Source organism: Channa argus, chromosome 20, assembly GCF_033026475.1.
Source record: "Channa argus isolate prfri chromosome 20, Channa argus male v1.0, whole genome shotgun sequence".
NCBI classification, from domain to species: domain Eukaryota; kingdom Metazoa; phylum Chordata; class Actinopteri; order Anabantiformes; family Channidae; genus Channa; species Channa argus.
Window position 1 is genome coordinate 2680178 of NC_090216.1, and position 27904 is coordinate 2708081.

The 27904-nt window shown below is 42.5% G+C and overlaps 2 protein-coding genes across 9 annotated transcripts in view; one reads left to right on the forward strand and one right to left on the reverse strand.

The window, feature by feature from the left end:
* The window catches only part of LOC137105498 (serine-rich coiled-coil domain-containing protein 2-like), a 46398-nt gene extending 25192 nt beyond the window's left edge, over positions 1 to 21206 (reverse strand). For 5 of the 8 annotated variants that reach the window (XM_067487780.1, XM_067487779.1, XM_067487783.1 and 2 more), the window contains exons 1-7: positions 20846 to 21206; positions 12522 to 12647; positions 6799 to 8030; positions 6530 to 6697; positions 6274 to 6453; positions 5620 to 5693; positions 4712 to 4885 (exon numbers count right to left, since the gene is read on the reverse strand). In XM_067487780.1, the coding sequence (XP_067343881.1) occupies positions 4712 to 4885; positions 5620 to 5693; positions 6274 to 6453; positions 6530 to 6697; positions 6799 to 7987 (1785 nt within the window). In that variant the 5' untranslated portion in view covers positions 7988 to 8030; positions 12522 to 12647; positions 20846 to 21206. Of the gene's footprint in view, positions 1 to 4711; positions 4886 to 5619; positions 5694 to 6273; positions 6454 to 6529; positions 6698 to 6798; positions 8031 to 10184; positions 10204 to 12521; positions 12648 to 20845 lie in introns of those variants that run through there. The other 3 variants (XM_067487776.1, XM_067487777.1, XM_067487778.1) reach the window with 3 other exon arrangements.
* Positions 21207 to 22225: 1019 nt separating this feature from the next.
* Positions 22226 to 27506, forward strand: LOC137106231 (D(5)-like dopamine receptor). Its single transcript, XM_067489371.1, has one exon. The coding sequence runs from the start codon at positions 22551 to 22553 to the stop codon at positions 23931 to 23933; it is 1383 nt and encodes a 460-aa protein (XP_067345472.1). The 5' UTR covers positions 22226 to 22550; the 3' UTR covers positions 23934 to 27506.
* The last annotated feature ends 398 nt before the right edge of the window (positions 27507 to 27904 follow it).

The following is a 27904-nucleotide window of genomic DNA, read 5'->3' on the forward strand; positions in this document are numbered from 1 at the left end:
AAAAACTAAGCACACACAAAATAAGAGAAACAAACCAACAGTGTTCTGCTGATTTTCAGGGTGTTTGACCAAAGCACCAACAGTCTGCTGGGTAACGGCCACCAACACAGTGCACGCAGTCTTCCCGAAAACCAACACTGACCCCCAGTGGTCATGCTCCCCGCAGTTAACACTGCGTTATGTTGCATGTTCTCTGAAAAGGATGCAAATTAAAAGCAAACAATCGTGCGTATAGATTTTTAAAAAGGAAGTCTTCAGAAGTCAGTTCAGAACTCGTTAGTGTCCTCAGGTCATTACGGATCTGACGCTCATTAGAGTCAATCACTCTTTAAGGCCCACAGCTCATTAACACAGAGGGCACAGTAAGACAGGGAGCTCATTACCTCCACATCAACATTATTCAGGAAGTATATTATCTGCACTTAAGCAGCTGCAGTGCAGGCTACTACCCCACCCTGACTGTGCTGTTTTGTACGGATTATAAACTAAAACAAGGCTGGAATATTAGTAATGTGATGTGAGGTGGGGTAAAAAACACCAGTGTGAAAAAAAGGCACCTGTGAAGAGGAGGGATAGTAGACAGTCAGTGAACAGTTACTTCTTGAAGATAATAGGAAAAATGGGCAGCGTAAAGTTCCGAGTGACAAGAACCAAACTGTGACGGTTAGACAACCTGGACGCAGTGTCTCCGAAGCAGCAGGTGTTCCTGGTATGCCGCAGTCACTATGTACTGTACCAAACGTAGTCCAACAAGCTACAAGCAATGACACAGGAACAGGGTTTTGAGCCCAAGGCTCAAAGTCAAACACGATGGTCCTGGTCCTGTCCAATCCCTCAGAAGAAGTTACTGTAGCAAAAAGTGCTGAAAATGTAAAGTGGACCATGATCAACAGGTGTATAAACATACAATGCATCGCAGTTTGCTTTGTATGAGGGTGTGACGGCAGTGGCCTTTTTAGGCTGGATGAAGGGTTCAGGAATAGTTTGAGAAACCTGACAAAAAGGTCAAGGTGACGAAAGTGGTGTCTCAGCCTCCAAAGTCCCAAGATGCAATTGCTGGAGGAACAAGCCGTATCCACCGAGGCCCCAACTCGTAGCTTACAGTACATAAAGGATCCGCTGACATGTTGGTGTAGGACACCAGTCAGACATCTGTGCAGTGCACACTTTTAAAGACTTAAAGTTCTCTGCAGCGGGACACTGAAGCTCAGGCCAGCACCTCACATGGCAGCTGCTGCCGCTGACGTGTGAGTGAATGGGTGAATAAAAAGAAACTGTAAAGCTCTTTGGTCACTGATAAGGTAGAAGTCCAGAGCATAATTAGGTGCTATTGTGTAACCACGGTGAAGCTGGTTTGTGGCTGATTGGTGGAGTTAAGTCAAAAGGTTATTCCTGACAGGTGGACAGACTTAAAACTAGTTAAAAACATGAAGCGTTTGAGACGATATCTGCTTCTTTGTACACTCAAAACTAATTCAACAGTACAATAAAGCCACGGTGCATTTCAGCACAAAATGTCCAATCACAGACCTTCGATTTTTGCTGTGAGCTCCACTTCTCTCAGGCAGACATTAAAGATTGTACTACTGAATGTGAAGTACAATTTGAAATAAAAGGTGGATACGGAACAGAGAGACCAACAGAGAACCAGCAGCTCCTCCTGCTTTAACTCGAAACTGGGGGCCGCTCACTTAAACCTGTGGTCTCGCCCCAGGACAGAACGTTCCTTTAGTCTGACAGTTTTATGAAGATCAACTGTCTCTTAGATTAAAGACAAGTCCAGGATCTTCCCTAAGCTCTGGAATGAGATGTCAGAGGCTGTTTACGATGCCATAACTTCAGATGATATTTCAGCATCTGGATCCAACTTTTTTGTCTTTATTGTAACTTTGTTTTTCTGCTCTTAAAAGATGCAACATAAAAGGACTTTTATTAGCAACAACACAAGCACATCGTCTCTGTATTGTTTCTTCAGTTTTGCTCTGTCAGCGCAGAAGATTATAGGGACACAGCTTCCCTTATGTACCGACCTATGCAGAGCCAGATGCCTGAGTCGTGCATCATGCAAAATCCAGGAATTAGACTGTTAATTAAACAGCGGTAGAGTGAATGAAGAGAGGGAGCAGCGTTAGCGAGAACAAGTACGTCAATCAGAGAAATCAAACTGTCTCTTCCTATTGTCACACAGCAGCTACGTTGTAAAACACAAACACTGTAGCAGTGCACATTTGTCTTGTCTGCTCCTCCGTGGCCTCTCTGCTTTGCAGGTGTGTGCGTACTGAATTCATACAATGTTTACAATGCAGAGCAGTGACAATGGGTCTGACATTATGATTTTGTGCTGTTAAATCAAATCCACTCATTAGTTTAAATAAATTATATTGATGAGATGTTTAAGTTCCAGTTTGTTGGCCTCAACAAATTTGACTGAAGGATTAAATCGAAAAGTGCTAAACTTATTTTTATTATAATTCTTTTTTTTTTTTAAAAGGCAAAATTTATTAAAATAGCACAATTAAGCATAGTCTATCTGTGATGGAAAACGAAGCATGATTAAATTTTAATGCTTTTGTTTTGTCTATTTGTTTGAAACTTAGTTTCACCTACATGTTTCGTCCATGTTTGCAGAAGTGCTTCAGGTCAGCTATACAGGAGACTGCTCATACAGAGCTGTCTCCAAGTTACACCAAAGTCCTATATGCCTATGGTATGTTGGAAAAGTTACCATAAAAGCTGGAAGCAGCATCCTGGAGGGTGAAGTGTTTAGAACTGCACTGGATGGAGACATGAAAATAAAAGCCTAAAATACATCCTTCATCCTTAAGCTTCTTTATTGACTACTCTTAAGGCCTCTATAACCAGAGAATGTCGAATGTTGCCAAGACACTTTCATAACTGGCAGGAATATTCTGTCATTAATGCCATCAGCATAAACAGCCTGTTGGAGGAGGAACATCCCAGAGGCTTTAATTGAGGCCCCCAGTGAGAAATACAGGAGAAATTCTTTGCGTGCAATAAATACATCTTATTAATATTCTCTGTTTTACTTGACCCTTACATGGACTTTACCAACCAAATGTGCTGCGTGAGAAAAAATACCCCCCACTCTATTATCCTTTTGCCACCGTGCCTGAAAAAGATTCTAGGGGAAACACTGGATTACGATTCAGATTCTGATTTGATCATATTTAAACATGGCCGTAGATCAGCTTGTAGAACCGTTGTCTACAAACCGCTGGGTCGGTTGTTCGATTCTCAGACCTTCCTGAAAATGTGCTGAACCCCAAAGAGGTAATGCCTTCAATGCAGCAGCTTCCCACAACTATACAGATAAAGTATATGACTACATACCATGAATCTGTAAAACCTAAACATTGTAAAGTGTCTATTTGTCACTTACTCACTTACACTTCCTCTGATATAGTTTAGACAGAACTGCACCACCTTCACACATCCTCGCCAGCAGTGAAGACAGTCAAACTTTTTCAGCTGTAACTCACAGATAAGACACCAGAGGGAGCCAGAGGATTATATTCAAAACTGAACATCCACATCTAGTGGATCCTGATCAGAACCCAACCTCTGTGAGCACACAGACATATGTGACCTAGTGCAGGTCTGATGTGTGAAACAGCGTCATATTATTTCTAAAACTATAACTAAAAATTTGAAAAAGTCTAGAATCAGTTTTTATTCTGTGTTCGAATGAATGAAGCTGATGAACTAATCAACTCATTCACTTAAATAAAAGTATCATTAGACCATAGTAAAGAAATACTTTGTGCCTGTTTCTCCTTTCTAGGATATTCTTTGATTATAATTATTGGTGCAATGGGTAAATTTAGCAAAAATGTCTGATACTTACTGTTTTTGTGTTATTAATCTGATTCTGAATAATAACTATAGTTACTAAATAAATGAAATGTACAAATATAACGTAATATATATGTAAAAGTATAAGTTACCACTGAAGTTTACAAGTACAGTACTTTAATAAGTGTACTTAGTACCATTACCTTACTTTCCACCATTGTGGATTCATATTGTGTAGAGATGACTGTTATCACTGCATTTTGCTGAATTGTAAAGGTTTTGGATTCACCCACCAGCTCCACTCTGGCTGTTTTTTTTGCATGAGACAGTTTCAAGTGAAGAGATGACAGGAAGTATGACAGAAGACAAAGGGGGTGTAACACGGCTGAACTCTGTCCCGGAGATGATATCCACTGTAATCATTCAGCTCCTGTTTTTGTTTTTAAATTAAATTTTAGATGAAGACGCAGTTTCCACAGCTACAGGACTGTTAAGAATTGGAGACCTCGAGTTCAAACTGGTTCGGAAAATGTGCAACAAGCACAAACTGCAGAGGTTCTTTAACGTTTAACCTCATTACTGACGTTATATGTTCAGTTAATTTTTTTGGCTCACTCCTATCGAATCATCTGCTCTTCAATATCAGACACAAGCTGGACCTGACCTGAGTTTGGTCTCTAAAGACAGAAAATGGCCCCAAGTAGGACAGAGAGGGGAGGACGGAGCGGATGCTGCTGGAATATTAAAAGCCTCTTTCTGTCTTTTCTGTTCATTTGGGTTTTTCTGGCATGAAGGGACCCAAACTAAGCCAACACCAGCTTCTGGGGTAAACAAAGTTTCACTCTGACATAACCAACCAGCTAAACATAGAGCACAAAGAAAGTAAAGCTGATCTTACAATGCTGTTGAGGTCAGAGTCAAAGCTCCCAATGTGGTGGGTGGTGTTGCTGTTAGTGTTGATGGAGGCGGGGATGGCAGCGCTCCCCAGTGGCTCCAGACCCTCTTCGTCCCACATGTAGGTTCCTCCAGATCCACAGCTGTCTGAGGGGGACAGATCGAGTGACGAACCACCCTATAAAAGAAAGAGGACAATAAGTGCTTATAATCATACAATTGAGTTGCTACATCCTGTTTTTCTTGAAAATATTTCACTTTTTTTAGTGTCAGACTTTGGGAGGACAATCATTAAGGATCCTAATGATGTGGATGCTGTGCTGGATAAGAACAGTCGTGTCTCATCAGCATAGAAGAGATATGAAAAGGTGTGTGAGCAGACGATGGAAGACTAGGATGTTTTATAGATGGACAAGTGGACAAAGACCGGAGTCCGGTGGCACACCTGTGGACAGGTAATGACAGCCGGGTACTTGCGCCTGCCAAAAAGATTTGCTCAGATAGGTAAGACCTATTTGCATAAACCTTTGCGACAGGTGTTTAACAAATCAATTTTGACATTTCAATGTTACAGAAAGAAAGAAAAACAGCAGATACTTAATAACCTGAAAGCTGTTTGGTCAACACAAAGTTAGAAACTGCTGCTTAGTGTGTCATTGTGTACTGACTGTCTGTGGGCGGGGTCACAGGTGGTGGCTGCAACTGCTACACCTATAAAATTCTCTCATGACTGCATGTATTTACATTCCTTAATATGACATAATTTTAATGACATAACAAGCACCACTCAGGATATTCACAGACAACAACTTTGTGCATTTTTTCTTGCTCACAAAAGAGAACATACAGCATTACAGATGGCAATTTTGCAGTGCAGCAGCATTTCTTTGTGAATCTTTGCTGTGCTCGTACCTGGTCGTGGAAGTCTGGCTGACTGGACCTTCTCCGGTGTGAGAGGCAGGTGAGACGATGTGTTTCTCGTTCGCCTGGAGAGAAATAGACAAATTTGTACCACCAACTTTTCATGACATGAATGAGATGATCGGGAAATAAAAAGTGACATTTAAAAACAAGAACTATAAGAAAATTGTGTCACAACTGTGTTGTCAACCTTGACAGTTGTTGTCATTTCAATACTAATATCAAAATGATTATTTTCCCCTCTCAAGTTGAATCCAGAGAATAAATTAGGATTGTCCCATTATAATTTTTTACCAGACTGATTACAAATACTTACATTTTAGTACTCACCGATAATAAATATGAGTACTGAGAACGAAGGTAAAATTACTTTGGAAAACAAAGAGAATTTCAGGTAACGTTCTAGTTACTCTATATAACCCTCAGTTTAAAGTATTAAATGTATTTAATTATCTTGAGAAACATGAGACTCAGCACAGCAGAGTTTGTATTCGGCTTTGCATTTTTCCACCTTGGCCTACCTGCAGAGGTTAACGTGGTATCGGGCGCACGGAATCCACCTAACAAACATCAAATGATGGAGACAAAAACTAACAAAATGCCAAATAAGGTTCCAGAATTAACACAGAATCCTATAAAACTCACCAGTGAGTCTCATGGCGGTCCAGTCCACGCCATCATCCAGGAAACAGAGTGCTCCATTTACCTTGGCGACACCATTAACAGAGACTTTGTCATCATCGAACCTGGCACATGATTGGTCGAGACCGGAGTCATCCTCATCATTTTTGGAGGACAGCAGCAGCATGCCGACCCCACCGTTCCCTGCAAACACAAGATGACGTTGGGTTCCAGTTATCATGACCTGCTGCATCCACACTGGACTTCTGACCTTCCTTACCGAGATTGTCAAAGTCGTCCATGTACTCCTGGCTGGTATCGTTTCTGTCCAGAGATGAGGTTGAAGACAGGGACATGTCCTCCAGTGTCTCTAAAACAACCGACACCTCTGTCTGGGATACAGGCTCTGCTGAGAGCCCCTCTGTGTCTGCAGCCTCTGGGAGACTTTCTGATAAAACAAGGTCAGGAAATGGAACATGACAATTCACGAAAAGCAGGAGATGAAATGATAAACTCTGCACAAACTCTGCACTAACATTCAGACACTACCTGGGCTGGTTTCTGTAGTGGAAGGCGTCTCTACTGAGTTCCTCCATTCCGTCAGTTCTTGGTTCACTTCCGGGTCACGTCCAGACACACTGGTTGAGGTCACCCGAAGGGGACGGGACTGCTTGAACAGTGATGGGCGTGACAGCTTATAGCTGATACCACTGGGCTTGGAGGTGGGACTGAGGCTTGGTATTAGGGGTTTCTTTAATACAGAGGGGGGCAGGAGGGAGGAAGTGTTGACCCCAGACAGCCCTGGTTCAGTGTAACTTGGAACTTTGATCCCCCCACCTTTACCTCCACCCTCCAGAGTCTGGCTACTAACAGGCGATTTCGCCAAGGTGTGACTGGCTGGAGCTTGAACAGAGGAAGCGGTGGGTTCCTTAAGTCCTTGTTCAGCAGCCCTGGAAGTGGAGGAAGGGCCAAGGGGGGTTGAGGGTGGCTGTCGGACAGTTTCATCGCTGGATTGTGAGCGGCTAGCTGGCACCTTCTTTTGAAGCGGGGACCCAGATGGAGAACCAGAACCTGGCCTAGAAACACCTGAATAAGCAAAACTCTGAGGTCGTCTTAGAGAACCATTCCGTGGTTTAGATCCAGAATGACCACTGAGTGTGTGTTTGGTGCCGTTGGTCAGTTCGGACACAGGTTGGCTCGGTTTAGAAACAGAAAGAGTTCTGGGGCTGGACTGCGGGGATGACAGGGATGGTGAGGACATCACTGGTTGGCTAAAACGAGCTTTTACTGCAGAGAGAACGGTTGGTTTTTTGGTGTCATGCTGCATCACCCCCGGTGATCCCTGCTGCCGTTGGGAACAATACTGCGAAGTGCTGTTACCATAACAATTCGGGCCAACATTCCCGCCTTTTCCTTCTCTCCACTCGTTGTCTCCATCTGTCTCTCCATCTTCCATCGCCCCATTTTCCTTCCTCCATTTCATGGAAATTGAAGTCGGCACTCTGATGAATCCATTCTGCTTTGCAGAGGAGGGGGTTGCAGTCAAACTGCCGTTGACCCCCACTGGGCCAGGATGATGGTAGAACCCGTTGGTGAGGTGGGAGCTGGCTGCAGCAGCAGATGGACCCATCTGAACACCACTAGAGGCTGTGGCAGACTTGGGCCGTGAGCTGAACTTTGGCAGCCTAGAAACCATGGTAGGCATGGCGGGGGGGTCGACAAGAGGATGGGCTGACATCAGACTCTGCCAGTTTCACCATGGAGACACGGAGGAGAAAGGGCTGGAAGAAGAGAAGAGAAAACATGGATGAATTAAAATTTTTGTTTTTGGACAAATCAGAAGTTGTAATTCTTCAGCTTTGGCCAAACCACATTATGACACGGAAACAGCAGCTGAAGTGATCATAAAGTAAATCCCAACATTATTTTGGCACAGCACTTTGTACTAGATGTTATATTTAATTGATGTGACTGACAACATAAAGGCGAATGTATTTCTCTTCATGTACATCTTTGCACAGTTTGCCTCAGTTTATACTGAAGGTGATTGAAAGTTTACATTCTGATGCTGCAGTTTGTCACCGATGCCTCAAAATTTGGGACAAACAAAACAGGTGGCAATGTTTAAAGAGCAACATCGTGATTTTGTTAAGTATACTAATTTAGCATCTTCACCAAGGCCTTAAAACATGTGTGAGTGGGCAACACACACACACGCACACACAACATGCTTTAACTGAGACACTGCAGACTGTCCGTCCTGTGCTGACATTTCTGTCTGCACTCAGCTAATATTGGCTGATGGAGTCTCCCGGCTGAGGCTCCTTTCAGACACACACCGTGAGCAGAAGATGCTGAAGAAACAGTCCAGTGTGATCTGGCAAATGAGATTTTTCACCATTCAACGTGTAAAGTATTGTAGAACCCCGCACTGACTTTAATTAACAGCAGTGATGTGTGAAACCGGCTCATGTTGCAGTTGGCCAACAAGAATCCAAAGGGATCATACGTCTCCTTGAGTTGAACAAGTTCAGCTGAATCAACAAACTGGAGGTTTTTTTTTTGTTTGTTTTGTTATTTTTCATTCCGATGGCAACAGCACATTTAAAATGTTTGTTTGAGGTTATTATCCAACTGCTATTTCCCCTGCAAACACCCCAGTATGAGCATGATCATGGTTCTGTGAAAACCAGCTTGTTGCCACAATAAAGTGAAATGTGAAACACATAGCTAATGCAAATCTACGTGGAGAAGCAGCAGCTGAACATACTGCAGCATGAGTTCAGACATGTCTGTGTGTGTTCTGACAACAGCGTGCATGCGCGCACACAGACATACACACACACACCCTTAATAAAAACAATCAGCTGCACCTCCAAGAGTAAACGACAGATATTATCAGAATAATGTTTCACAGGACCCACCCTGTCTGTGTAACTGCACTAAAACACATGCTGACACAGACACACACACACGCAGAAAAGGTGAGACAGGAAACAAACCCTGCGGCAGGAAAAAACAAGGCAGGCCTGTTTCAGCTCTGTAGAAGGATCAAAGTTTTTGACAGTTGCAGCAGACGTGGCCCCAGTGACATCAAGAGAATTACAGAAGTGAAGATAACAGGTTGAGATAAACCTCATTCATTGAATCACTAAGCAAATAAGTTAAGTATCATTATCACAAAAAATGTACAAGGTTTTAACTCAAATACTGAATCTAATATTAATTTATGATAATGTGAATTAATTTACTGCTTTTACTGCTGGACAGCTGCTGAATTTCACAATAAAGTCTGTTTATAGTTATCAAAGAGGAACAAAATGCGGTTTCTAAACAAATTCTAACAAACTCACAACTTTCAAGCAAACATTTCCTGGTTTCAGCCTCTTAACTGCCAGGTTTTCATGCTTTTTTCTGCCAATGACCATCTCTTTACTACCTTCATTAATACGACAATATTCAGCATGAAAATGATTGTTAGCTGCAGTGCTACATCTCTGATATTTTACATGAAGAAAAGTAAAATCTACATTCATTAAGAACTTAATTAAAAAGGTTAAAAGGTTCAGTCTAAACCCCCCAGAGTCTAAGATCCTGGTGCTGATGCTGAGAATAAAAGCCTCAGTCAATTGTTCGCCCAAGGCCACCGTATCCCAACATTACACAGCGTCACAAGAGTCTCCATTCAAACAGCTGATGTGCTATTATCAAAGTGATGAAACCGAAACGAAACACAGCTGAGAAACTTGTGATTTCAGTGTGAGGGAAACACAAAGGTCCCAACATCCCGACCGCACGTCCTGAAGGGCTTCAGAGGTTACAGACCCCCAGAACTGAAGATGCCCGGTCAGATAAGCGTTCATAAAAATATTATTATTAGTTTGTTCTTTTTCGCCGACATGACCCACTGATAACAATCTTATTCAAACACTTACATAAGTTGCTGAGAGGAGCAGCATTATCCCCCAGTGTGAAGAAGTCTCCCTGCATCTCTGGGGTCTGGTCTATCTGTACAAGTGTTTGTATTTACATAAGCAAATAAAGTTCAGTACACACATGTATATTCAATCTGGAGGGGACCATTCTACCCATCATACAGAGACTTGACAGAGGAAGCTAAACTAAGTGTTTCCCACAAGAGAAGCTGCATTGAACTGAGTCACTGCTTCCCCTCTGCTGAGTCACTGTCACAGGCCGAGAAAGCTGCAGAGACTCATCAGGCATCACATCAAAAAGTAAATAAATAAATCGAATAAATCTCCAGTAAGAGACAAGCTGTGATGTTTTCCTGCATCATCCCAGCAGCAGTGATCGTGAGGGGGAAGCTAACATTGTTCTGGTGATGAACAAAACATGTAGAATGCACTGAAACTGCTCTTCAGAGTCCAACTTTACGCAGGCAGAAGCCATGCAAACAGCTTTTACATGTGTTAATACTTTTGATTTAATGGAAAGAAAGAAAACGTGTGTGTGTGTTTGTGAGTGAGTGTGAGCGTGAAACTCGACTGCAGCAGTGACACTGCTGTGAGAGCAAGGACACACAGGAGGAATGAAGACTGATGAACAAGGTCACAATGAAATGTGTGGAAATTCCTGTAGACAGACTCTGAGAACTACACCATCTGCTGCGGGACTCCCTCTCCTTCTTCTTGTCTCTGAACATACATGTGTGTGACACAGACGGACACATGCTCCATGTTCCATTTCATGTCACACTTCACAGAATGAAAAACAATCTGTAAACACGTGTCCCCGAACCACGTTGTTCTGGCTGAAAGGTTGTTCTCACATGTGACTGCTGACAGTTACTTCACCTCTGCACACGGCCTAAAGATAGCACCTGTACACGGGTTATGTTTAAAGTTTAAACTGAGCTGAACTTTTCACTTATGTCCCTTTGAACTGAGAAGATTCAGTTTTGCAGGATCCACAGGAGCAGCGGCGTGGCTTTCTTTCCGTTTCCCCTGCAGCCATCTCTGCAGCGTTGCCTCTAATCCACTGGATTTATGTTTTATTGCTGCTGGCAGGTTCACAAGAGAGAGTGCAATTGCAAAATCATTAAGTTGAGGTTTTTTTTTCGATACGCAAAGAGTCGGCTGAGTCCCAACAACGGGCTGACTTTCTGTGTGTGACTGAAACATTTCACCACGGCGAGGCTGCTGCTGAGGAAATGTCTTACTACCACATCCTCAAGTTTATATACTGCAGTCAAAGGTAACTACGATGTTCCTACTTCACCCCAGTATTTCTACCACTTCACACTTTTACTCTATTACATTGTTTTGTTGACTTTTCAGTATCAGGTTCATAAACCTAAATACTAGGGATGTCCTGATACAACTTTTTACAAGAGTACTAGTACTTACATTAAGTACTTGCTGATACTGAGAACCGATACAGTACTAAACTGACTTAGTAAGTAGATCTTAAGAATTCATCACAGCAGAGTTGTGTTGAGATCCAGTTGTTGTTAAAAGAGGGACCCCACAGTTTTCTCAGAGAATAACTTCAAACTGACAAAACAACAGAAGTAAAATGAATCAAGAAACACAATTAAAGAAAATGGTGCCAACTGTTTCCTGTAATTAGCATCACGTCTTCAATCATGTCATCAGTAATTGAGCCTGTTTGAGCAATAGTGAAGTGGTTTGGCCTTTGATCTATTATTTAAAACATTCTGTTTGATACTTTTGTAGATGCAGTTTATTTCAGAAAAAATTGTAATTAACATTTCCTTAATCCACCACTAGGTAAAGTTTCCCGTAATCATCAGAGCAGTTTTTGACACATTTGGACCTGCTGAAGTTTAACCTGATGGTGGCACTAAAGGAACAGTCCCAGGATCAGGAAAGTGATTACAACTCATCACAGTGGGAACACGACTGTGACCGTGTCCAATATGACGTCTTCTCGGGACTTGACTTGTCTAAAACTCACATTAGAGAATGTTGTGGATTCTTTTTTTGCATATAATTTAGCTTTTGTCATTACTTGCCTTCATGCTCTCTTATATGGAGCTTGTCAGTCAGGCATGACACACTCTGATCTGCATAGAAAAGGTTTCAGAACTTGTTCATGTTCTGACATTGAAATGTGCTGTACTGACTGAGAATCACATAATAAAGATGAAGAGCTAAGAGGGACTGCAGATCAGCGTCTGACCTGTTGGGACTCGTCTGCATCCACAACCTGCTGCTCCCTCTGAATCATCACAGTTTATGCATCCCTGTGTTTCACAGAAAGTGAAGGAAACTAAAAGCAAACACACAAACCTTCTTATGCTGAAGAGTTGTTCCCCAAAAGCATTGTAGCCGAAGACACTTCTAGAAATGTTGTCTGATTTGTGAAGCCTTCCGGCCGTGGCAGGGGGCTGACAGCGTCTGGAGGAGCTCCACAACCTGCAGGAGCGAATGAGATGATTTTAATGATGTTTTTATAGATCTGTTGGTGGTATGACTGCCTGCCTGCAGCTCAGTTTAGCACTGTAACCTCAGCAGGGAGACTCAACTGGATGGGATCCAAATGTTTATGATGCAGTTTTTGCCTCTGGGCCTGTGAATAGGAGGTGGAGCCCATTAGCTGCTACTGTTTCAGTTAAACTGTGTGTTTCAGTGGTAGGGACAACGCATATCACAGAATAAACACACACACACCTTTTTAATTTTAAAATTACATGCTGTTCCTGAACGCATTTCAAGCAGAAAGCGACACACAAAGAAGGAATTATCCATCCCAGCTCCATCCAGAGGTTCAGGAACAAACATCCAATCCAGCTGTTTGATTAGCAATGAGCACCTGTCATCCCCCCTTACTGCTCCCCATAATGTACGGGACAAACCTTCGTCAATGCGTCTCTCAGCTGTTTTATTACAGATTAAAGTGTTTTATGTTCTTCAGTTAGTACAGAAAAGGCCTGAATCGGTACATCCAGTGTTTGGATCACGAGGCTGAAGAAAACGGAGGTGATCAATCATTCACTAAACGTCTCTTTTCATTTGCTGATCAGCTCATTTTCAGCTTGGGAAGATTCAATTATTTGCCACTAAAACACCAAAACAACCCAACGTTAAGAGAGTTCAAAATAAATCGTTATCCATCTGTCCTCAACCGTCTTCCTCATCCCTCTGAATCCCATCTTCTGCACCTCCTCCCCCTCTACCTCTGTTGTGCATCACTCATTCATACTCTGGGTTATTAATGTGTTCATGCTCCAGTTCTCTGTTCGCTGAGTGGAGAGGAATCGAGGGGCTGGCAGCTGCAGAAGGTCAAGTGCATCCATCTGCAGTGTTCTCATTATTTACTTTACATATTTACTGTGTTCCTGTATTTGTAATGGAAATAATTAATCTACCGCATGAAGTCATGATAAAAATGATAGATCTCTACGTGAAGGCCTCAACTTTATATTCTGTTGCAGTGTGTCAATGGCAAATCAGACATGTGCACGTGCATATTTCATTAAATTTCTTCTTAGCTCATTTCATTTAAATTTAAAACACAAGTGGTTTTATACTTGTGGAAACAAACTTCCTACATGCATTTTATTTAAACAAATTTAATGAATAAAGAAAATTCAAGAAAATTAAAAGAGATCTTCCAGGACTCAGCACTTTTCACTGTGAATACATTTAAATCATTCTAATGCAATAAAAGATTCTAATATTAGAAAATGTTTATTAAAAAGGTTTTGCTCTGAAAATATAAAAAAAAACAAACTAAAATTTGTTCGCTTTTACCCAAACTAGCATCATTACACAGGAGGCCTCGTCCCCTCACCAGCTCTTCCGTTAAATGTTCCCCTCAGCTGTTAATGCGCTGAAGGAACCACAGCCTACTAACCCGTTTTAACACAACAGAGGTTTGCTTGAATAATTTATCGTCCTATTATGATTTCATTGTTTCTACAGGTCTGTGCATCTCGGACTTTGATTGAGTCGTGTCAAAGAGGATTTTTTTGTTTCTTTAATCTTCTGTTTTTATGTCTGATCACAAATAATCCACACTCACCAACTTACAGTAAAACGTAAATATTAATTGTTGATTCACTTTTCAAATATCCACAAATTTTGGCCCCATTTGAACATTACATTAAGAAGGGAACTTAAAACCAATGATTCAGGTTGTTTCACTAAAAGATTTATCGTGTTTTTGCTGTGTAATAAAACAAGACGTCATCACAGCAAGACTCCGCAGACTTGTCTCTGTCTGTTGGAGTTTATTTCACACCAACGATGGTCTCAGTGTCTCCTGACAGATGCCGTGTCCTTCAAATAAAACCAGGCCCAGGCTCTCATGTGAGTCTCTCCACTCTGTGAGGTCCAGTTTCATTTACACTCTCAGGCTGAGAAAAGGTCACAAGCTGCCAGGGCAGCAACACAACAGATGGCCAGGACTGAGCCCACTGAGTGTGTGTAATACTGAAAACCATTAGTCTTGAGTGGATGGTAAAGTCACAAACACACACCTTCCCATTGTGGGGCAGGTTGTTGGTGTGCGTTTACTCCTCTGTAGGTTTTGAAAAAGTAAGACGAGCTCTCAGCAGAGAATAAAAATGCTCACGGGCCAAAGTTCTGGAACAGAAGCAGGATCATCTTCCATTATTGCTCAATGATAAATGAATCAACGGTAACCTGATCACCGGCTGCCAAGTCTAAGCCACAGTTAAAGTAGAGATGTTTAGATTTTTGTTCATTAATCAATGAAAAAATATTTTCGGTTTATACAACACATATATATAGAAGTGATGTATTGTTGCCAACAATAGCTGTGATTCTGAATGATCCCTTCAGATACAGTACTATTGTTGGATTGATTATTTCATCAGCACAAAACATAACTTATGTTTTATGTTAAAGCAAGAAACAAACTCGGCCTTTTTTTATGTAAACATGAATTTGTTCTAGTGTGAACTATATATATATTAGTTGGCTGGACAAATAATACAATTAAAAACATGGCTCTAGGTCCCATCTTTGGCATTTTATATACTAATGATTTGGGAAAATAATCTGCAATATTTACAAAAGCAAAGAGTCAAGTAGAGCTAATGTACACTGTAAAATGTAAGTGTGAATAACAGAAGTGTCCACTTGGGGTTAAATCTTATCCTCTTTTTCTTTTTTTAATCTATAAGTAACTTAACTGGTATGCAGAGGAGGGTTTTATATACACACAAATAACGACACGACTGAACACTAGATTAAAGATTAATTAAAATCAGGTAGGAGGTAGGATGAAAGGTCTCCACAGCAAAGCCAGTGCCAGCTGTGAGATCACCGTTATTGTTGTTGCAACATCTACGACCCCTGACATCAGGATTTAATCTTCCTCTGTCTCTTTAGCTCACTCATGTCCCCATTTCCGCCCTCTCCGATTGTCTACGGGCAGATCAACAGAGGACAGATATTCTTAGCAACCTCTATTCACAAGCTTTTGTTTCTGCCATCTCAGGTAAACTGAAAACAAATTTTAAATTATGTGGAAAAACAAACATCAACATCCTCCAGAAATATTCAATAAGGAATATTTGTTCCAACTGTCTGGTCCAAATAAAAGAAACACAAGCAAAGACCAGCTGCACGGTTTCTAATAATGTTTGTTAAAACAGCTTCATTCATCTTTACAGTACAGACAGATTAATTATTAATAATTTTATGTTTCATTTAGGGTTTTTATTAATTTTAAATATTCAATCACATAATGACCTGATATATTTATTGTTACTGGCATTTCAATCTGTTCCATCTGTACATAAATCTATTTGTATGGAAAAGGTTTGAGTTATATTTCTTTGTAAATCTAAAAACAGAAAAACAGGTTGGAAAGTGATTTTCAAAGTGAGAATCAGAAATCAGCCAAATTCTTAAAAACACTGACCCTAATGTGAATCATTTTAAAAAATAACAAATAGCTGCCAGTTATTGGAAATGAAATGTCCCCCGTCTCCATCAGGACAACATCAAAATAGAAAAGCCACATTTAGCTGGTGTTTCATTATTCATGTCCGCTGGTTTGACGCAGGGTGTGGAGGACACTTGATCCAGGCAGAGCCGGGTTTCCTCCCAACCTGACGTCCACTGTCCCTGCTCAGTAAACATCCAGGGGGACAGAAAAGGAAACAGGAGGACGGCTCTTTTTCTTTTCAATTCACACATTACTGCTGCACCAGGACCACTACAGGAGCCACTCCAGAACAGAGACCGCTGCTTCTAAACAAGGTTTTGGTGCCACCATCTCACACACACACACACACACACACACACTTCTTCAGGGCAACTAACCGTTAAATTCATCATCAATTAATCAGTTTGACACAGCCTAAGAAAAGTCCAACGCCAACTATTCAACATTTAACGTCATTACGCAAAAATAAAAAAACAACCACAGTCCCACATCTGAGAAGCTAAAAGCCTTATCAGCCTTCTGGAAAAAGTGCATAAGATGCGTCTTTACCTTTATTATTTTTATATATTTCTCTTACAAAATGTGCAGTTATTTTACAGATCTCTTATATACAGACTTCAATGACTGATCTAATTCATTTCGACGCAGTTTGTGGTTTCTCACTTATCAAAACTAGTCTTTCTTTGTATAAGTGAGTACAAAAAAAAAATCCTCAAAGGTTATCCAGGATAAAAACTGTCCAGGTGCCTTTTTATCCGCATCTATATCTTGATTTGGGTCACGTCCTCCAGTCTTTGCTTCATTCCCCTTCTCACCTCTGCAGTTCTTCCTTTTCAGTCCTGGTTCCTGCACTTCCCTCTGACTTTATCTGACAGATGACTTCGGTCTCCCTCTCTCTGCTGGTGGGAGGAAAGGTTTGGTGGACGGTTCCGTCTAACCGATTGGTGTCTGTCTGTAGTCTTTCCTCACTCTGATCAAATCATCTGAGGCCAGTTTGTGGTCAGAGAGTTAGACTCAGCCCAATGTTCTGAAAGACATGTCCATCACCTGACTCAGGATTCCAGAGTTCAGACACTTGGAGGGCAGTGTTAAAAGTCCAATTGTGTTGCCATCTTGGCAGCCAAGCACCACCTCTGAGAACTTTGCCCAGTTTCAAATTCAGCACCAATGATGATCAAAGCTACACTTGGATATCAATATCTGATGATGGATTTCCAAAGTCTGCACATTAGGCCACCAAATCCAGCCTCTGTTGGTTCTTTGGGGATCACCCATTTAAAAATCCATCACACTGACTTGAACTGGGGCTAAACAAGTATTTTCACTGCTCCTACTAATAAAGAGGTGTTCAGAGCCTCTGTCTCAGGACAGAGGCCGTGTTACCAGCCTTCATGTGACAGACAGACATTGAGACATCCAGCAGTGTCCCCTCCTGTATGGATGAAGTGTGGTGGATCAGCAGAGTTCACTCTTCAATGAGACACAGAGCTGCTTTGTGGCAGATTAATGATGGTGGTGAGTGGAGGTGTGGAGCTCCCAGCACAACCGGGATGTCGTCTGTGCCAAGTTGCTATGAAACCAGAGGGGGGATGGGTGTGTGGGGGCGGGAGGAAGGGGGGGGTAGCGCCACTGTAGGGCTGTAAAGGCTCCGAGGCAACAAATGATGTCCTGATGTTTACACTCCACTTACATTCTACAGTGTCCAACCACAAACAGACTGAACCTCAAATCATTTTTACTGAACTAACATGTGGCATTTTTGACCGTGGGAGGTTCTGCTGTTTGTCATTGGTCATAAACTAAACATGCACCATATGTAGAGCTGGGCAATTTGGGAAAAACCTATTATTACAGTAATCAGTCAATATCGATATATAACACCATATCTGTCCGGTTTAAAAGGTTTTTTCCTCTTAAGTTTTAATCTTGGTTTAAATATGATTTATTTTGTGTCTTCTTAAATGTTTTACGTTTTGCAAGAGAACTGGTCTGTTCCAAAGAAATTAAGTGGGTATTAAGACAGCTTGTCCCTTCAGGGGTCGCCACAGTGGATTGTGTTCCGCACCTTGATTTGGCATCATTTGGTTTACAGCTAATGCCCTTTCTGCCCTTTTGATTTGGGCTCGGGACCAGCACCAAGGTAGCCCTTGGTGGCTGGGCTAGAATAAAACTCTGAAAAAAAAAAGCAAGCCACAGCTATTAAACGTAAGGGATGCTGCTGGAGAAAGCAGGCACTATGGGGACCATCTGCACGTTCTTGGATCTGGAACTGTAAAGGCTTGCGTTGTGCACGTTCTAGAGCTTCAGATGGTAAAAGGATTAGTGGCATTACTTGCGTTTGTGGAACCGGGCTATCGACTGAGTTTAAAATGCACGTCTGTTTAAAGTCTGTTTGTTGTTGGACTTTAAATAGTCAAAATATCTCCACACTACTGAATTCCTCAGACCTGGTCTTAAATTTCTATCAAGGAAAGAACCTCATTGTGTATGGTTTCGGTAATTCAGACTAGACTCATTCCACATGAAGCCAAACCTCTTCTGTTGATGGGAGTTGGAAGAGGTGAAGAAACAGTAAACACAGAGGCAGCCGTGCAGAAAAGGAAAAGTCAGGAAGTTTATGTCCAAGCCAGGAGTCAGCAGCAGAACAGGCAGACAGAAAGCTGGAGCTCTGCCAGCCTCAGGACGAATCGTCGGCCGGGAGCTGAATGATGATTCTGCCTTAAACTGAGGCCGTTACAGCTTCTCGCTAATGAAGCACAGAGACGCACGAGGCCCAAGGACACATGCAGCTTCTGATCTCAGCTTCTCCAAAGGCTGAACATGTGTGGTTCTGCTCAGAGTAAAGTCGGTTATCTGGACATTCTATTTCAGATGCGAGTTTGGGAAATCTTCATTAATCCTGCTTTAAATGGAGACTTTTGTTGTTTGAGGTGGTTTTAGTAAAGACCAGCTCTCATACGGTCCAACACTGACAGATGACATGGGAAACATGTAGGACTCTGCGGTGAAGAACGCTGCTGTTGTTGTTGTTGTTTAGGCGCTGCAGAAACGTGGGATTTGTCGGAAACACAGTGAAATAAAGTTAGTTGTTTGTGCGCCTGCAGCGTTTGTGCAGCACTTTGTATTAAATATTCACCACACGAGCTGCTTTTGTTCTTTGCATCTGCAAAACTATGAATTTTTAATCAGTTGAGCCTAAACTCCTCACTTCTGCCTCCATCAGAAGAAGACCTGGATCAGGGTTTGGGTCTATCTATCTATCTCCTGAAAACAGGCTTTAATTCGGCAACGTAAAACAAGTGAAACTACACAAAGCTGCTTCTTTGATCCTTTACTGTACTTGGACTTCACTGGGTCACGGTTCCGTGTTTCTCTTGGTTCTATGTTGAAGAACAGATTGTCCATCTCAGTAAGGGGTTCAAATAGCCAGAGCAAAGAAAGAACTCAAGTCCAGCAGAGCGGAACCTTTAGGGACAGATGGACAGCCTGACTGGAGCAGCGCCAGACTGCAACAAACACACACAGGTCAGCAGGTTCCCTCTGAAACAACACCACAACAACAGCAGCTGACAACAGTGGAGGGGGAACCAAACAAGACAGAACCAATAGAACCAAAGCTGCATAAACTGCGGCACATGAATAAAAGATGTTCTACTAAAGAAAAAGTAGCAGAGCTGAAGAACTGGAGAATTTCATGATTTATTCTGTGGACAGAACCCAGAGAAAACAACAGAGCAGTGCTACAGAACCAGAAAACAGAACCAAATAACCACAAGACTAAAACAATGTGACAAAAATTTAAAGGCAAAAATATAAAGTCTAACTGGATCTGAAGTTTAGAAACAATGAAGGTCCAGCACCGTTCAACGCCCCTGCAGAGAACCAGGTTCTACTCTCAGCTGAGTTCTCTTGCAAGCAAAACTACAGGGGCTGAAAGAAGAAAACCGTGGAGGCTGAAGACAAGATTCAGTTCTCTCAGTCTGTCTTCAAACACTTTAACTGGACTCCAGAACCAGCTGCAGTCCTGTTTGTACGGATGTACAGAACAGAGGAGGCTGTGCAGCGGCTGCATCCAGGTGAGAATGGTACAGTTGTCTAAACCTTGTCCACTTGTCCTCAGGAGACAGTACTTCATACACTGAGACCATTTATGAAAGAACATCGTTGGCTAGTTTGAATCATAGTAACTGCAGGTTCTGCAGGTTTGATACTGATGGACAGACACGATTAGACCTTCTGAAGACATAACTTTATACATGGTTGGACATTTTAGGAATCTGAAAGGTTTTGAATGAAATGTGCTAATAATTGTAAAAAAAATCAGTGAGTCCAAGTTCTGAGTAAGTCCAAGTTGATTCAGTTGTGATTTGTTCATTTAACTTCACAGAAATCCTTTTTAAATCCGTTAATGAACCTTTCGTGGTTATAAAATGGTGAGAAATAATTAAATTAGATCAATAAAATGATGTGTACTCAGTCCCTTCACTTGTAGTACTTCTCTGGGTGTTTGCAGTATAATGTCTTATAATACCGTTCTGAACTATGTTCTAAAGTCTTGATGATGGACCGACTGTCGTACAGAACCTGGCTGGGTTTGTCCCTTTGCAGCCTGCTGTATAAGCTAGTGGTACTGTGTGTACTTGTACTGTGTGTACACATGAGTACGCAGTAACACAGGGCCGTGTGTTCTCACCTGCTGTACCCGGAGCGTCAGGCGTCAAAACGAGGAAACGTCGCAGCAGAGCTGGTTAAATGGAGCAGCTAGAACTCGGCGAGGACGTGACGGGTCTCGGGTTCCGAGCGAAGGCCTCCGGACCAGAGTCCAGTTACACCAGCAGAAAATCCACCGGGAGGAAGACAGCGAAGATCTGCGCTGGCTGAACGCGGCTCCACACCACGGGGTCTCTACACGGGCTCTCCGAGATCCTCCACGAGCCCCGGCGAGAGAGAAGTGTCAAAATAAAAGCCGGTTATCCGCGTGAAATGGACGAGCTGCGGAGGGAGCGACGGACTGACTGCTGAATCATCCACACACACACACACACACACACGCTCAGCTGACTGTGACGTCATCGTCCCGCTGTAAACATAACCCCTTCATGACCACACACACCTGAATATTAGGAACAATTTTAACTGAGGTTGTTAGTAACGAAGTACATTTACTCACAAAAATTCTGCAGTTGGCTACTTTTACACCTCTCGTTACAGATACTCTCTGCAGATGAAGATCCACAATAAAAAAAAAATCCCATTAACAAATAAATGATGATGTATTACTACAGAGTACAAAAGGTACCGCACTGATAGGAATTCAAACTTCAACAAATTATGAAACATATTGATAAAAAAAGCAGAGACCTGGCGTGAGACCAGAATCAGCAGCAGGTTTTACCGCTCAGTGAACCGACAGTTACTACAGCTTCAGATACTCAGAGTGGAGGGAAAACTACAGTACAAGTACCTGAGAATTGTTTACTACTTAAGTACATCACTTAAGTAAATGTGCTTAGTAATGAGAGTATTTTTCTGTGGACACGTCCACGTCCAGAATCTAGTGAGAGACACGTGACAGTTGTTGCTGCTGCTGTTGTTGCTGTGCGTCTTTGTCCACTAGAGGACAGAGTTCACCCTCATATTGTCCTCTGTCTGCTGCAGTTACATGTTTTATTCCGCTTTTCTCGCTTTCTCCTGTGGACAGTTGGATCCCAAAATGTCCCGACCGTTAGCGTAAACACATTTCTGGCCAATAAACGGTTTCCACCCAGTTATCGCTCCAAAATTTAATAAAAAAAAAGAGATAAATATAATAGTTATAATATATATATACAAATTATTATATATATATATATATATATACACACACTAATAATATATATATATATACAAAGCATATATACAAAGTATATATACAAAGTATATTGCAGATATAAATATTTTTTGTTTTTGTTTTTGCAGAGACAAATTTAAATATTCGATAAAAGTTTGTAAATGTTCACTAATATTCACTAACACGTCACACTGTTTGCGGGATTATTGATGCAAACAGACTCAGATTCAGATTCATCACCGTGTCATTCATAATTTGAGTTCTCCGCCGCTCAGTCTCGTGTTCAGAGTGGAGTAGAGTCCTGGATCGGGATTTAACGCTGGCATCTGTGCGTTTCTTCTCAGTGTCTGGATGAAAATGTTGGAGACCTGAGAGCAGCCTCAGTCCCTGAGCGCGCAGCAACGGAGAAACTGGACAATCTGAGCGCGTCTCCTGCAGGAAAAGCTCACTGCTGGATTTGATTTGGAATTTTGTTTTTGACTGAATCACAACTTGAGGACTCGAGGCTCGCTGCAGGTGATGGTGAAGAGGATCAGAGCACGAGCAGAAGGACAGAGTCCGGAGATCCATGGAGAGTTTTTCTAATAGAACTCAAAACCACCACCGGTACCATCAGCAGGTGGTCACAGCTGGAACGGACAGCCCCGGGCCGGGTGGAGGGCTCAGCTTGCGCGCCCTGACCGGCTGCGTCCTGTGCGTGCTGATCGTCTCCACCCTGCTGGGAAACACTCTGGTGTGCGCAGCGGTCATCAAATTCCGCCACCTGCGCTCCAAAGTCACCAACTCGTTCGTCATCTCTCTGGCGGTGTCCGACCTGTTCGTGGCCGTGCTGGTGATGCCCTGGAGGGCGGTGTCTGAGGTCGCCGGCATCTGGCTGTTCGGGCGCTTTTGTGACACCTGGGTCGCCTTCGACATCATGTGCTCCACCGCGTCCATCCTCAACCTGTGTATCATCAGCATGGACCGCTACTGGGCCATCTCCAGCCCGTTCAAGTACGAGCGCAAAATGACGCGCCGCTTCGCCTTCCTGATGATCGGGGTCGCCTGGACCCTCTCCATCCTCATCTCCTTCATCCCCGTGCAGCTCAGCTGGCACCGCGCGGAAAACTCCACAGCGGACAACCCGGACGACTGCAACGCGAGCCTGAACCGGACTTACGCCATCTCCTCGTCCCTTATAAGTTTCTACATCCCCGTGGTGATCATGATAGGGACATACACGCGCATTTTCCGCATTGCCCAAATCCAAATCAGACGAATCTCGTCTTTGGAGAGGGCAGCGGGCTCCCGCGCGCAAAACCACCACCACCGCGCGTCGACGCACGACGAAAGCTCACTGAAAACGTCGTTTAAGAGAGAAACAAAAGTCTTAAAGACTCTGTCCATCATCATGGGGGTGTTTGTGTTCTGCTGGCTGCCGTTTTTCGTCCTTAACTGCGTGGTGCCTTTCTGCGACCTGGACAAAGTCGGAGAGCCGCCGTGCGTAAGCGACACCACCTTCAGCATCTTCGTGTGGTTCGGCTGGGCCAACTCGTCCCTGAACCCGGTCATCTACGCCTTCAACGCGGACTTCAGGAAGGCGTTCTCCACCATCCTGGGCTGTAACAAATACTGCTCTAGCTCCACGGTGGAGGCGGTGGACTTCAGCAACGAGATGGTGTCTTATCATCACGACACCACCATGCAGAAGGAGGCCTGCGCCGTGCCAGGCACCGGGGCGCAGAGGCTTGCAGCCTGCATGCCGCCGCCGGCGCATGCACTGGGAGATCCGGACCAGAACTTTGACAAAGTTTCTGTCACTTCATGTGAATCCAGGAACCACAGGAACTTACTGCTTCCCGCCATCCTGCAGTATGAGTGCGAGGCGGAAATTTCTTTAGACATGATGCCCTTCAGCTCATCCGGACACACTGACTGTTGCGTTATTCCGGGTCAAATCCAGGACCTGTGAGAATCCTGGACCTTGTGAAACTTTAAGTACTTAACAGTTGTTGCATAAAACAGGGAATATCCTTATAGGGGGCTGTGGGTGACCTTTGACCTCATGTTGATGAGCAACAAAACGACCTAAAGAAAGTTTCTGAATCACAGTCTCAAGCTGGAAAGTCTTTGTGTCAAGGTTACAGGATAGATTTTTACTCATCTTCTGACTCTTTGGATTTACTGTCAGGGCCTCTGCTGGGGTCTGGACCTCCATGTTAGGAACCTCTTATGTGTTTGTGTGGAGAACATGTTCACATCCTGTTAAAATTCCTACATTATCTCCCGACTAAAATATGTGTCAAATATATTTAGTAGATTCACACATGGTGCAGTCGTTATTAAAGCTTACGTTGTGTGTCTGTTCCAATAAAGCTGATTTCAAAGTCGCTGCAGGAGATTCACGAAAAAACAAACGGATCAGTCAGAACAGCTTCAAAACTGTTTCCTGTTGTTCTGCAAAGCTCGGACAAATTTAATTCTGTCACAGGGCTGGATCCTGTTTCCTTTTTGACTGTTCATTTTACATTTGTTTTTGTGTCTGTTTGTACGTCATTTGGATAGTTTTAAGTCATCGTCTAATTCATGCTGCAAAGTGCAACTCGAAGGCGATAATTAATCTATCAGAGTGAACTTCTAAAAATGCAAAATTTCGATTAAGAACTACAGAGAGCAGCTGGTGAGGGAAAGATGCTGAGTTTGTTACAGTTCCTTTCCAAATACTGGTAGGTTGCTGCATTTGAGCTGTTGATTTGTCTCAAAAAAGCAACTTCTCCTCACACTGATTTCTCAATGCGAGAAAGGTCGTGCCAAAATCCGAACACCCCAACTGAACTTAGAAATCAGAAACAGATGTTCCTCACAGCTGCAGAACCTGCCTGAGAAGTATCACAGTAATCCAGTGACAGTAGTCTGTATATTAATGGCCACAGTGGAGACAGCAGCTGGTAATTGGTCATTTGTCTTACAGGGAACTTGACATTTTTTCCCCCCTACTTCCCCCTTCACAGACAATTATTGTACTTTTACTCCTTTACATGTATTCATGTATGTTTATTATGAAGTAGTCAAATGATACTTTGGGTAAAATGTGTGTGTTCAGGTCCAGTCATTGTCCTGCAGCTCTCACTGAGGCTGCCTTTGATATGGTAAAGAGGGATGATTCGGCGAGGACAGATAATTGATGTCAATTACATCATTACTTTCAGTGTTTAATTGGTCCTTCGGGTAATGGCAGGCTGTTTCAAAGCACAAATCAGACATGATGTTTCAAGTGTTTGTGTTGTGAAGCTCCAGCGCTGCAGTCGGTGCAGTTAAAATGAAGGTTGTCGGGTTGTTTCTGATGTCCCTGTGAGGGCTCTTCACACAGATCATAACTCCTTGTTGTTTCCCTACTGCATTCGACAAATGCCAAACTGGAGCTCTGGTTGTTTCCCTCCATAGCAGCTGTTGCTGGGAACGTACAGAGGACAGGCGGCCATGTTGAAAGTCCACAGCTCAAGAGAACAATGACACAGAGCCTTTTTAAATTCAGTCCTGATCAGACGGAACTTATGTCAACAGCTGCTCGACTCCGAGTGAAACAACTATGCTAAACTAAACTGCTAAATGTGAGCACGTTAGCATTGTTTTTGTATGGAATGGCATGGACACCACAGACCTCTGAAGGTGTCTGAAGGTGTCCTTTAGTATCTGGCACCAACACAACAGATCCTTTATGAGGCGGGGCATCCATGCATCATCCCCCCACCTGGCTGCTCACATAATGTAAAAGAGAAGAGAAATTCATGTGTGGAGACATAAAGAGCTGCTGAGAGTTCTGCAGCTTCATGTCAGCAGACAGGAAGACGACACTTCTGTGTTCTGATACTCGGATTACTTTCCCAGCACACCGGGAGCTTCCTGCTCATAGTCACATCGCTGCCTCTCTCTCTGCGTGAAGCTTTTGTTTTACTTGTAGAAGCATCAGTGCAGCGAGGTCAAAGGTCACACACTCTCCTCTTTCATGTCCTGGAGAAGAAGGCTGGGATTGTTCCAGTGCCCCTTTGATTCCTCCTCTGAAGTCACGTCGCTGAACAGTGTCGCTTTCATGAGTGCGGGTTTACTGACTGCATTAGCTGGAGTTAGGTGTGTGTATTCTGACTCTGCTGGGCTTATCTGGACGGACCGAGTCCTGGTCAGCCTGCTCCATGAAGCCTGGGCTTCTTGTTAGGAGCATGTTCACGTAGTGAATGTGGCCACAACCAAGAACCAAGTTCCTACATGAGATTAAACAGTGACACCTTTGTTTTAAGTGCAGGACTATTATGATCAGTAGTTGTTCAAGAGTCTTTTTACTCTGAACTGCACTAATGGAATAAACGTAAAACCATTATACGCTGTCTGGAATAAAAGAGTCTTGTAATTGAAATACAGATTATCACAGTCACTGCCCTGCAGCATCTGTTACCATGGTGATCAAACCAGATTAAAAGTGAGCCCCACATTGAGCCCAGAGTTAATCCAGCCTAGATGTAAATGCATTCACAAATTCAACTTCATATTGTCTAAACTATTTCAGTAGAATAAAAGAAGAACAGTGTAATTATGCAGTGTACCATAATTTCAATTCAATCCACAAAGTCATCTCAAGGCACTTTACATAATAAAGTCAAGACTAAAGATATAAGGATAAACATATATAGAGAAAACCCGACTAAACAAGCCCTAGACAACAGTGGAGAGGACAAACTCCCTTTAACGGAAGGAACCTCCAGCAGAACCAGGCTCAGGGTGGACGGCCGTCTGCCTTGACCGGTTGTGGAAAGTGAAGAGAGAAAAGAAAGAAGCAAACCTGAGCACTTTGACCTGAGCAAACCAAACATCCTATCAGTGTAGTTCAAGAGGACCTCTTGATCCATGTGAACACTGGCTGGCTAGTTCATAGTGAAGGGTGTCCAGACAGGAGAGACACAGCCAGGAGCAAAGGAAAGAACCTTTTCATGCTGAGATTTAACACAGTTCATCTGATTTTCTGCTTTACAGATGCAGTGACTTGAAGAGACCTCGGATGGTTCTGCTGCAAAACCACTTAACACTCACTTTAAACGTCTGATGCACATGACAAAGTTTCAATAGTAAAAAAAAAAAAAAGACTAAACCCATCCATTAACTCAAGGTCTCAGACTGATCACCTACAGAAAGGAAAACAAGAGGAAGTTCAATTTGCTCGTCACCTCACCTGACTTCTTTCCTTTCCCAACATTGGACTTTGTCTTTGGTGGACGCTGCAGGACGAACGTCATGACGTGACTCAAGACGTGACGCTGATTAATCCAGTTATTTATTGTTTTTTCTAACACATCTGTCTATTATATTGGTGTATTATTTAAAACATTCTGTTGAATCAAAAATCAGAAGATTTTTATTTTTTATCATTTTCTTTTCTTTTTCTGCTTTTGTCAGTATTAAGTTGTTTCAGAGAAAACGGTGGTTTTCTTCTTTTTTTATGAAACGATACCAATAATTTCTTCCATCTCTGTGTTAATGTTGTTTTTATTTTATTGTTCATACAGTGGTTATTCAAATTTTGAATCTATGATCTTCTTTTTGCTAAAATTCTCTTTACTCCTTTAATGTGTTATATTCATTCATTAATTTTATTTGTGTAAAACTACTGTTTACTTCCACAGCTACAGTTACTTAGTGGATTAAGTTCTTTTAAATAAAAACCTAATAAATTCTGATGCTTTGCTCCTCAGAATTTTCTTTTAAGTAATGTTTACTGTGAATGTTTTTGAAGGGTTTTTATGGAGTTTCCTAACTGCTTTTTTTCTCCTTTATTTATAATTCAATGTACACACTTCAGACTAGTGTATGCTGACAAGTAAACAGCACATCAACATGTGGGCACCATCAGCAGCACACAATGATTATAAACCTAACAACCAAACGTTTTTCAAG

What these genes read in the sequence shown, in the direction of transcription:
- LOC137106231 (XM_067489371.1), top strand. Translation starts at nt 22,551, where the DNA reads ATGGAGAGTTTTTCTAATAGAACTCAAAACCACCACCGGTACCATCAG.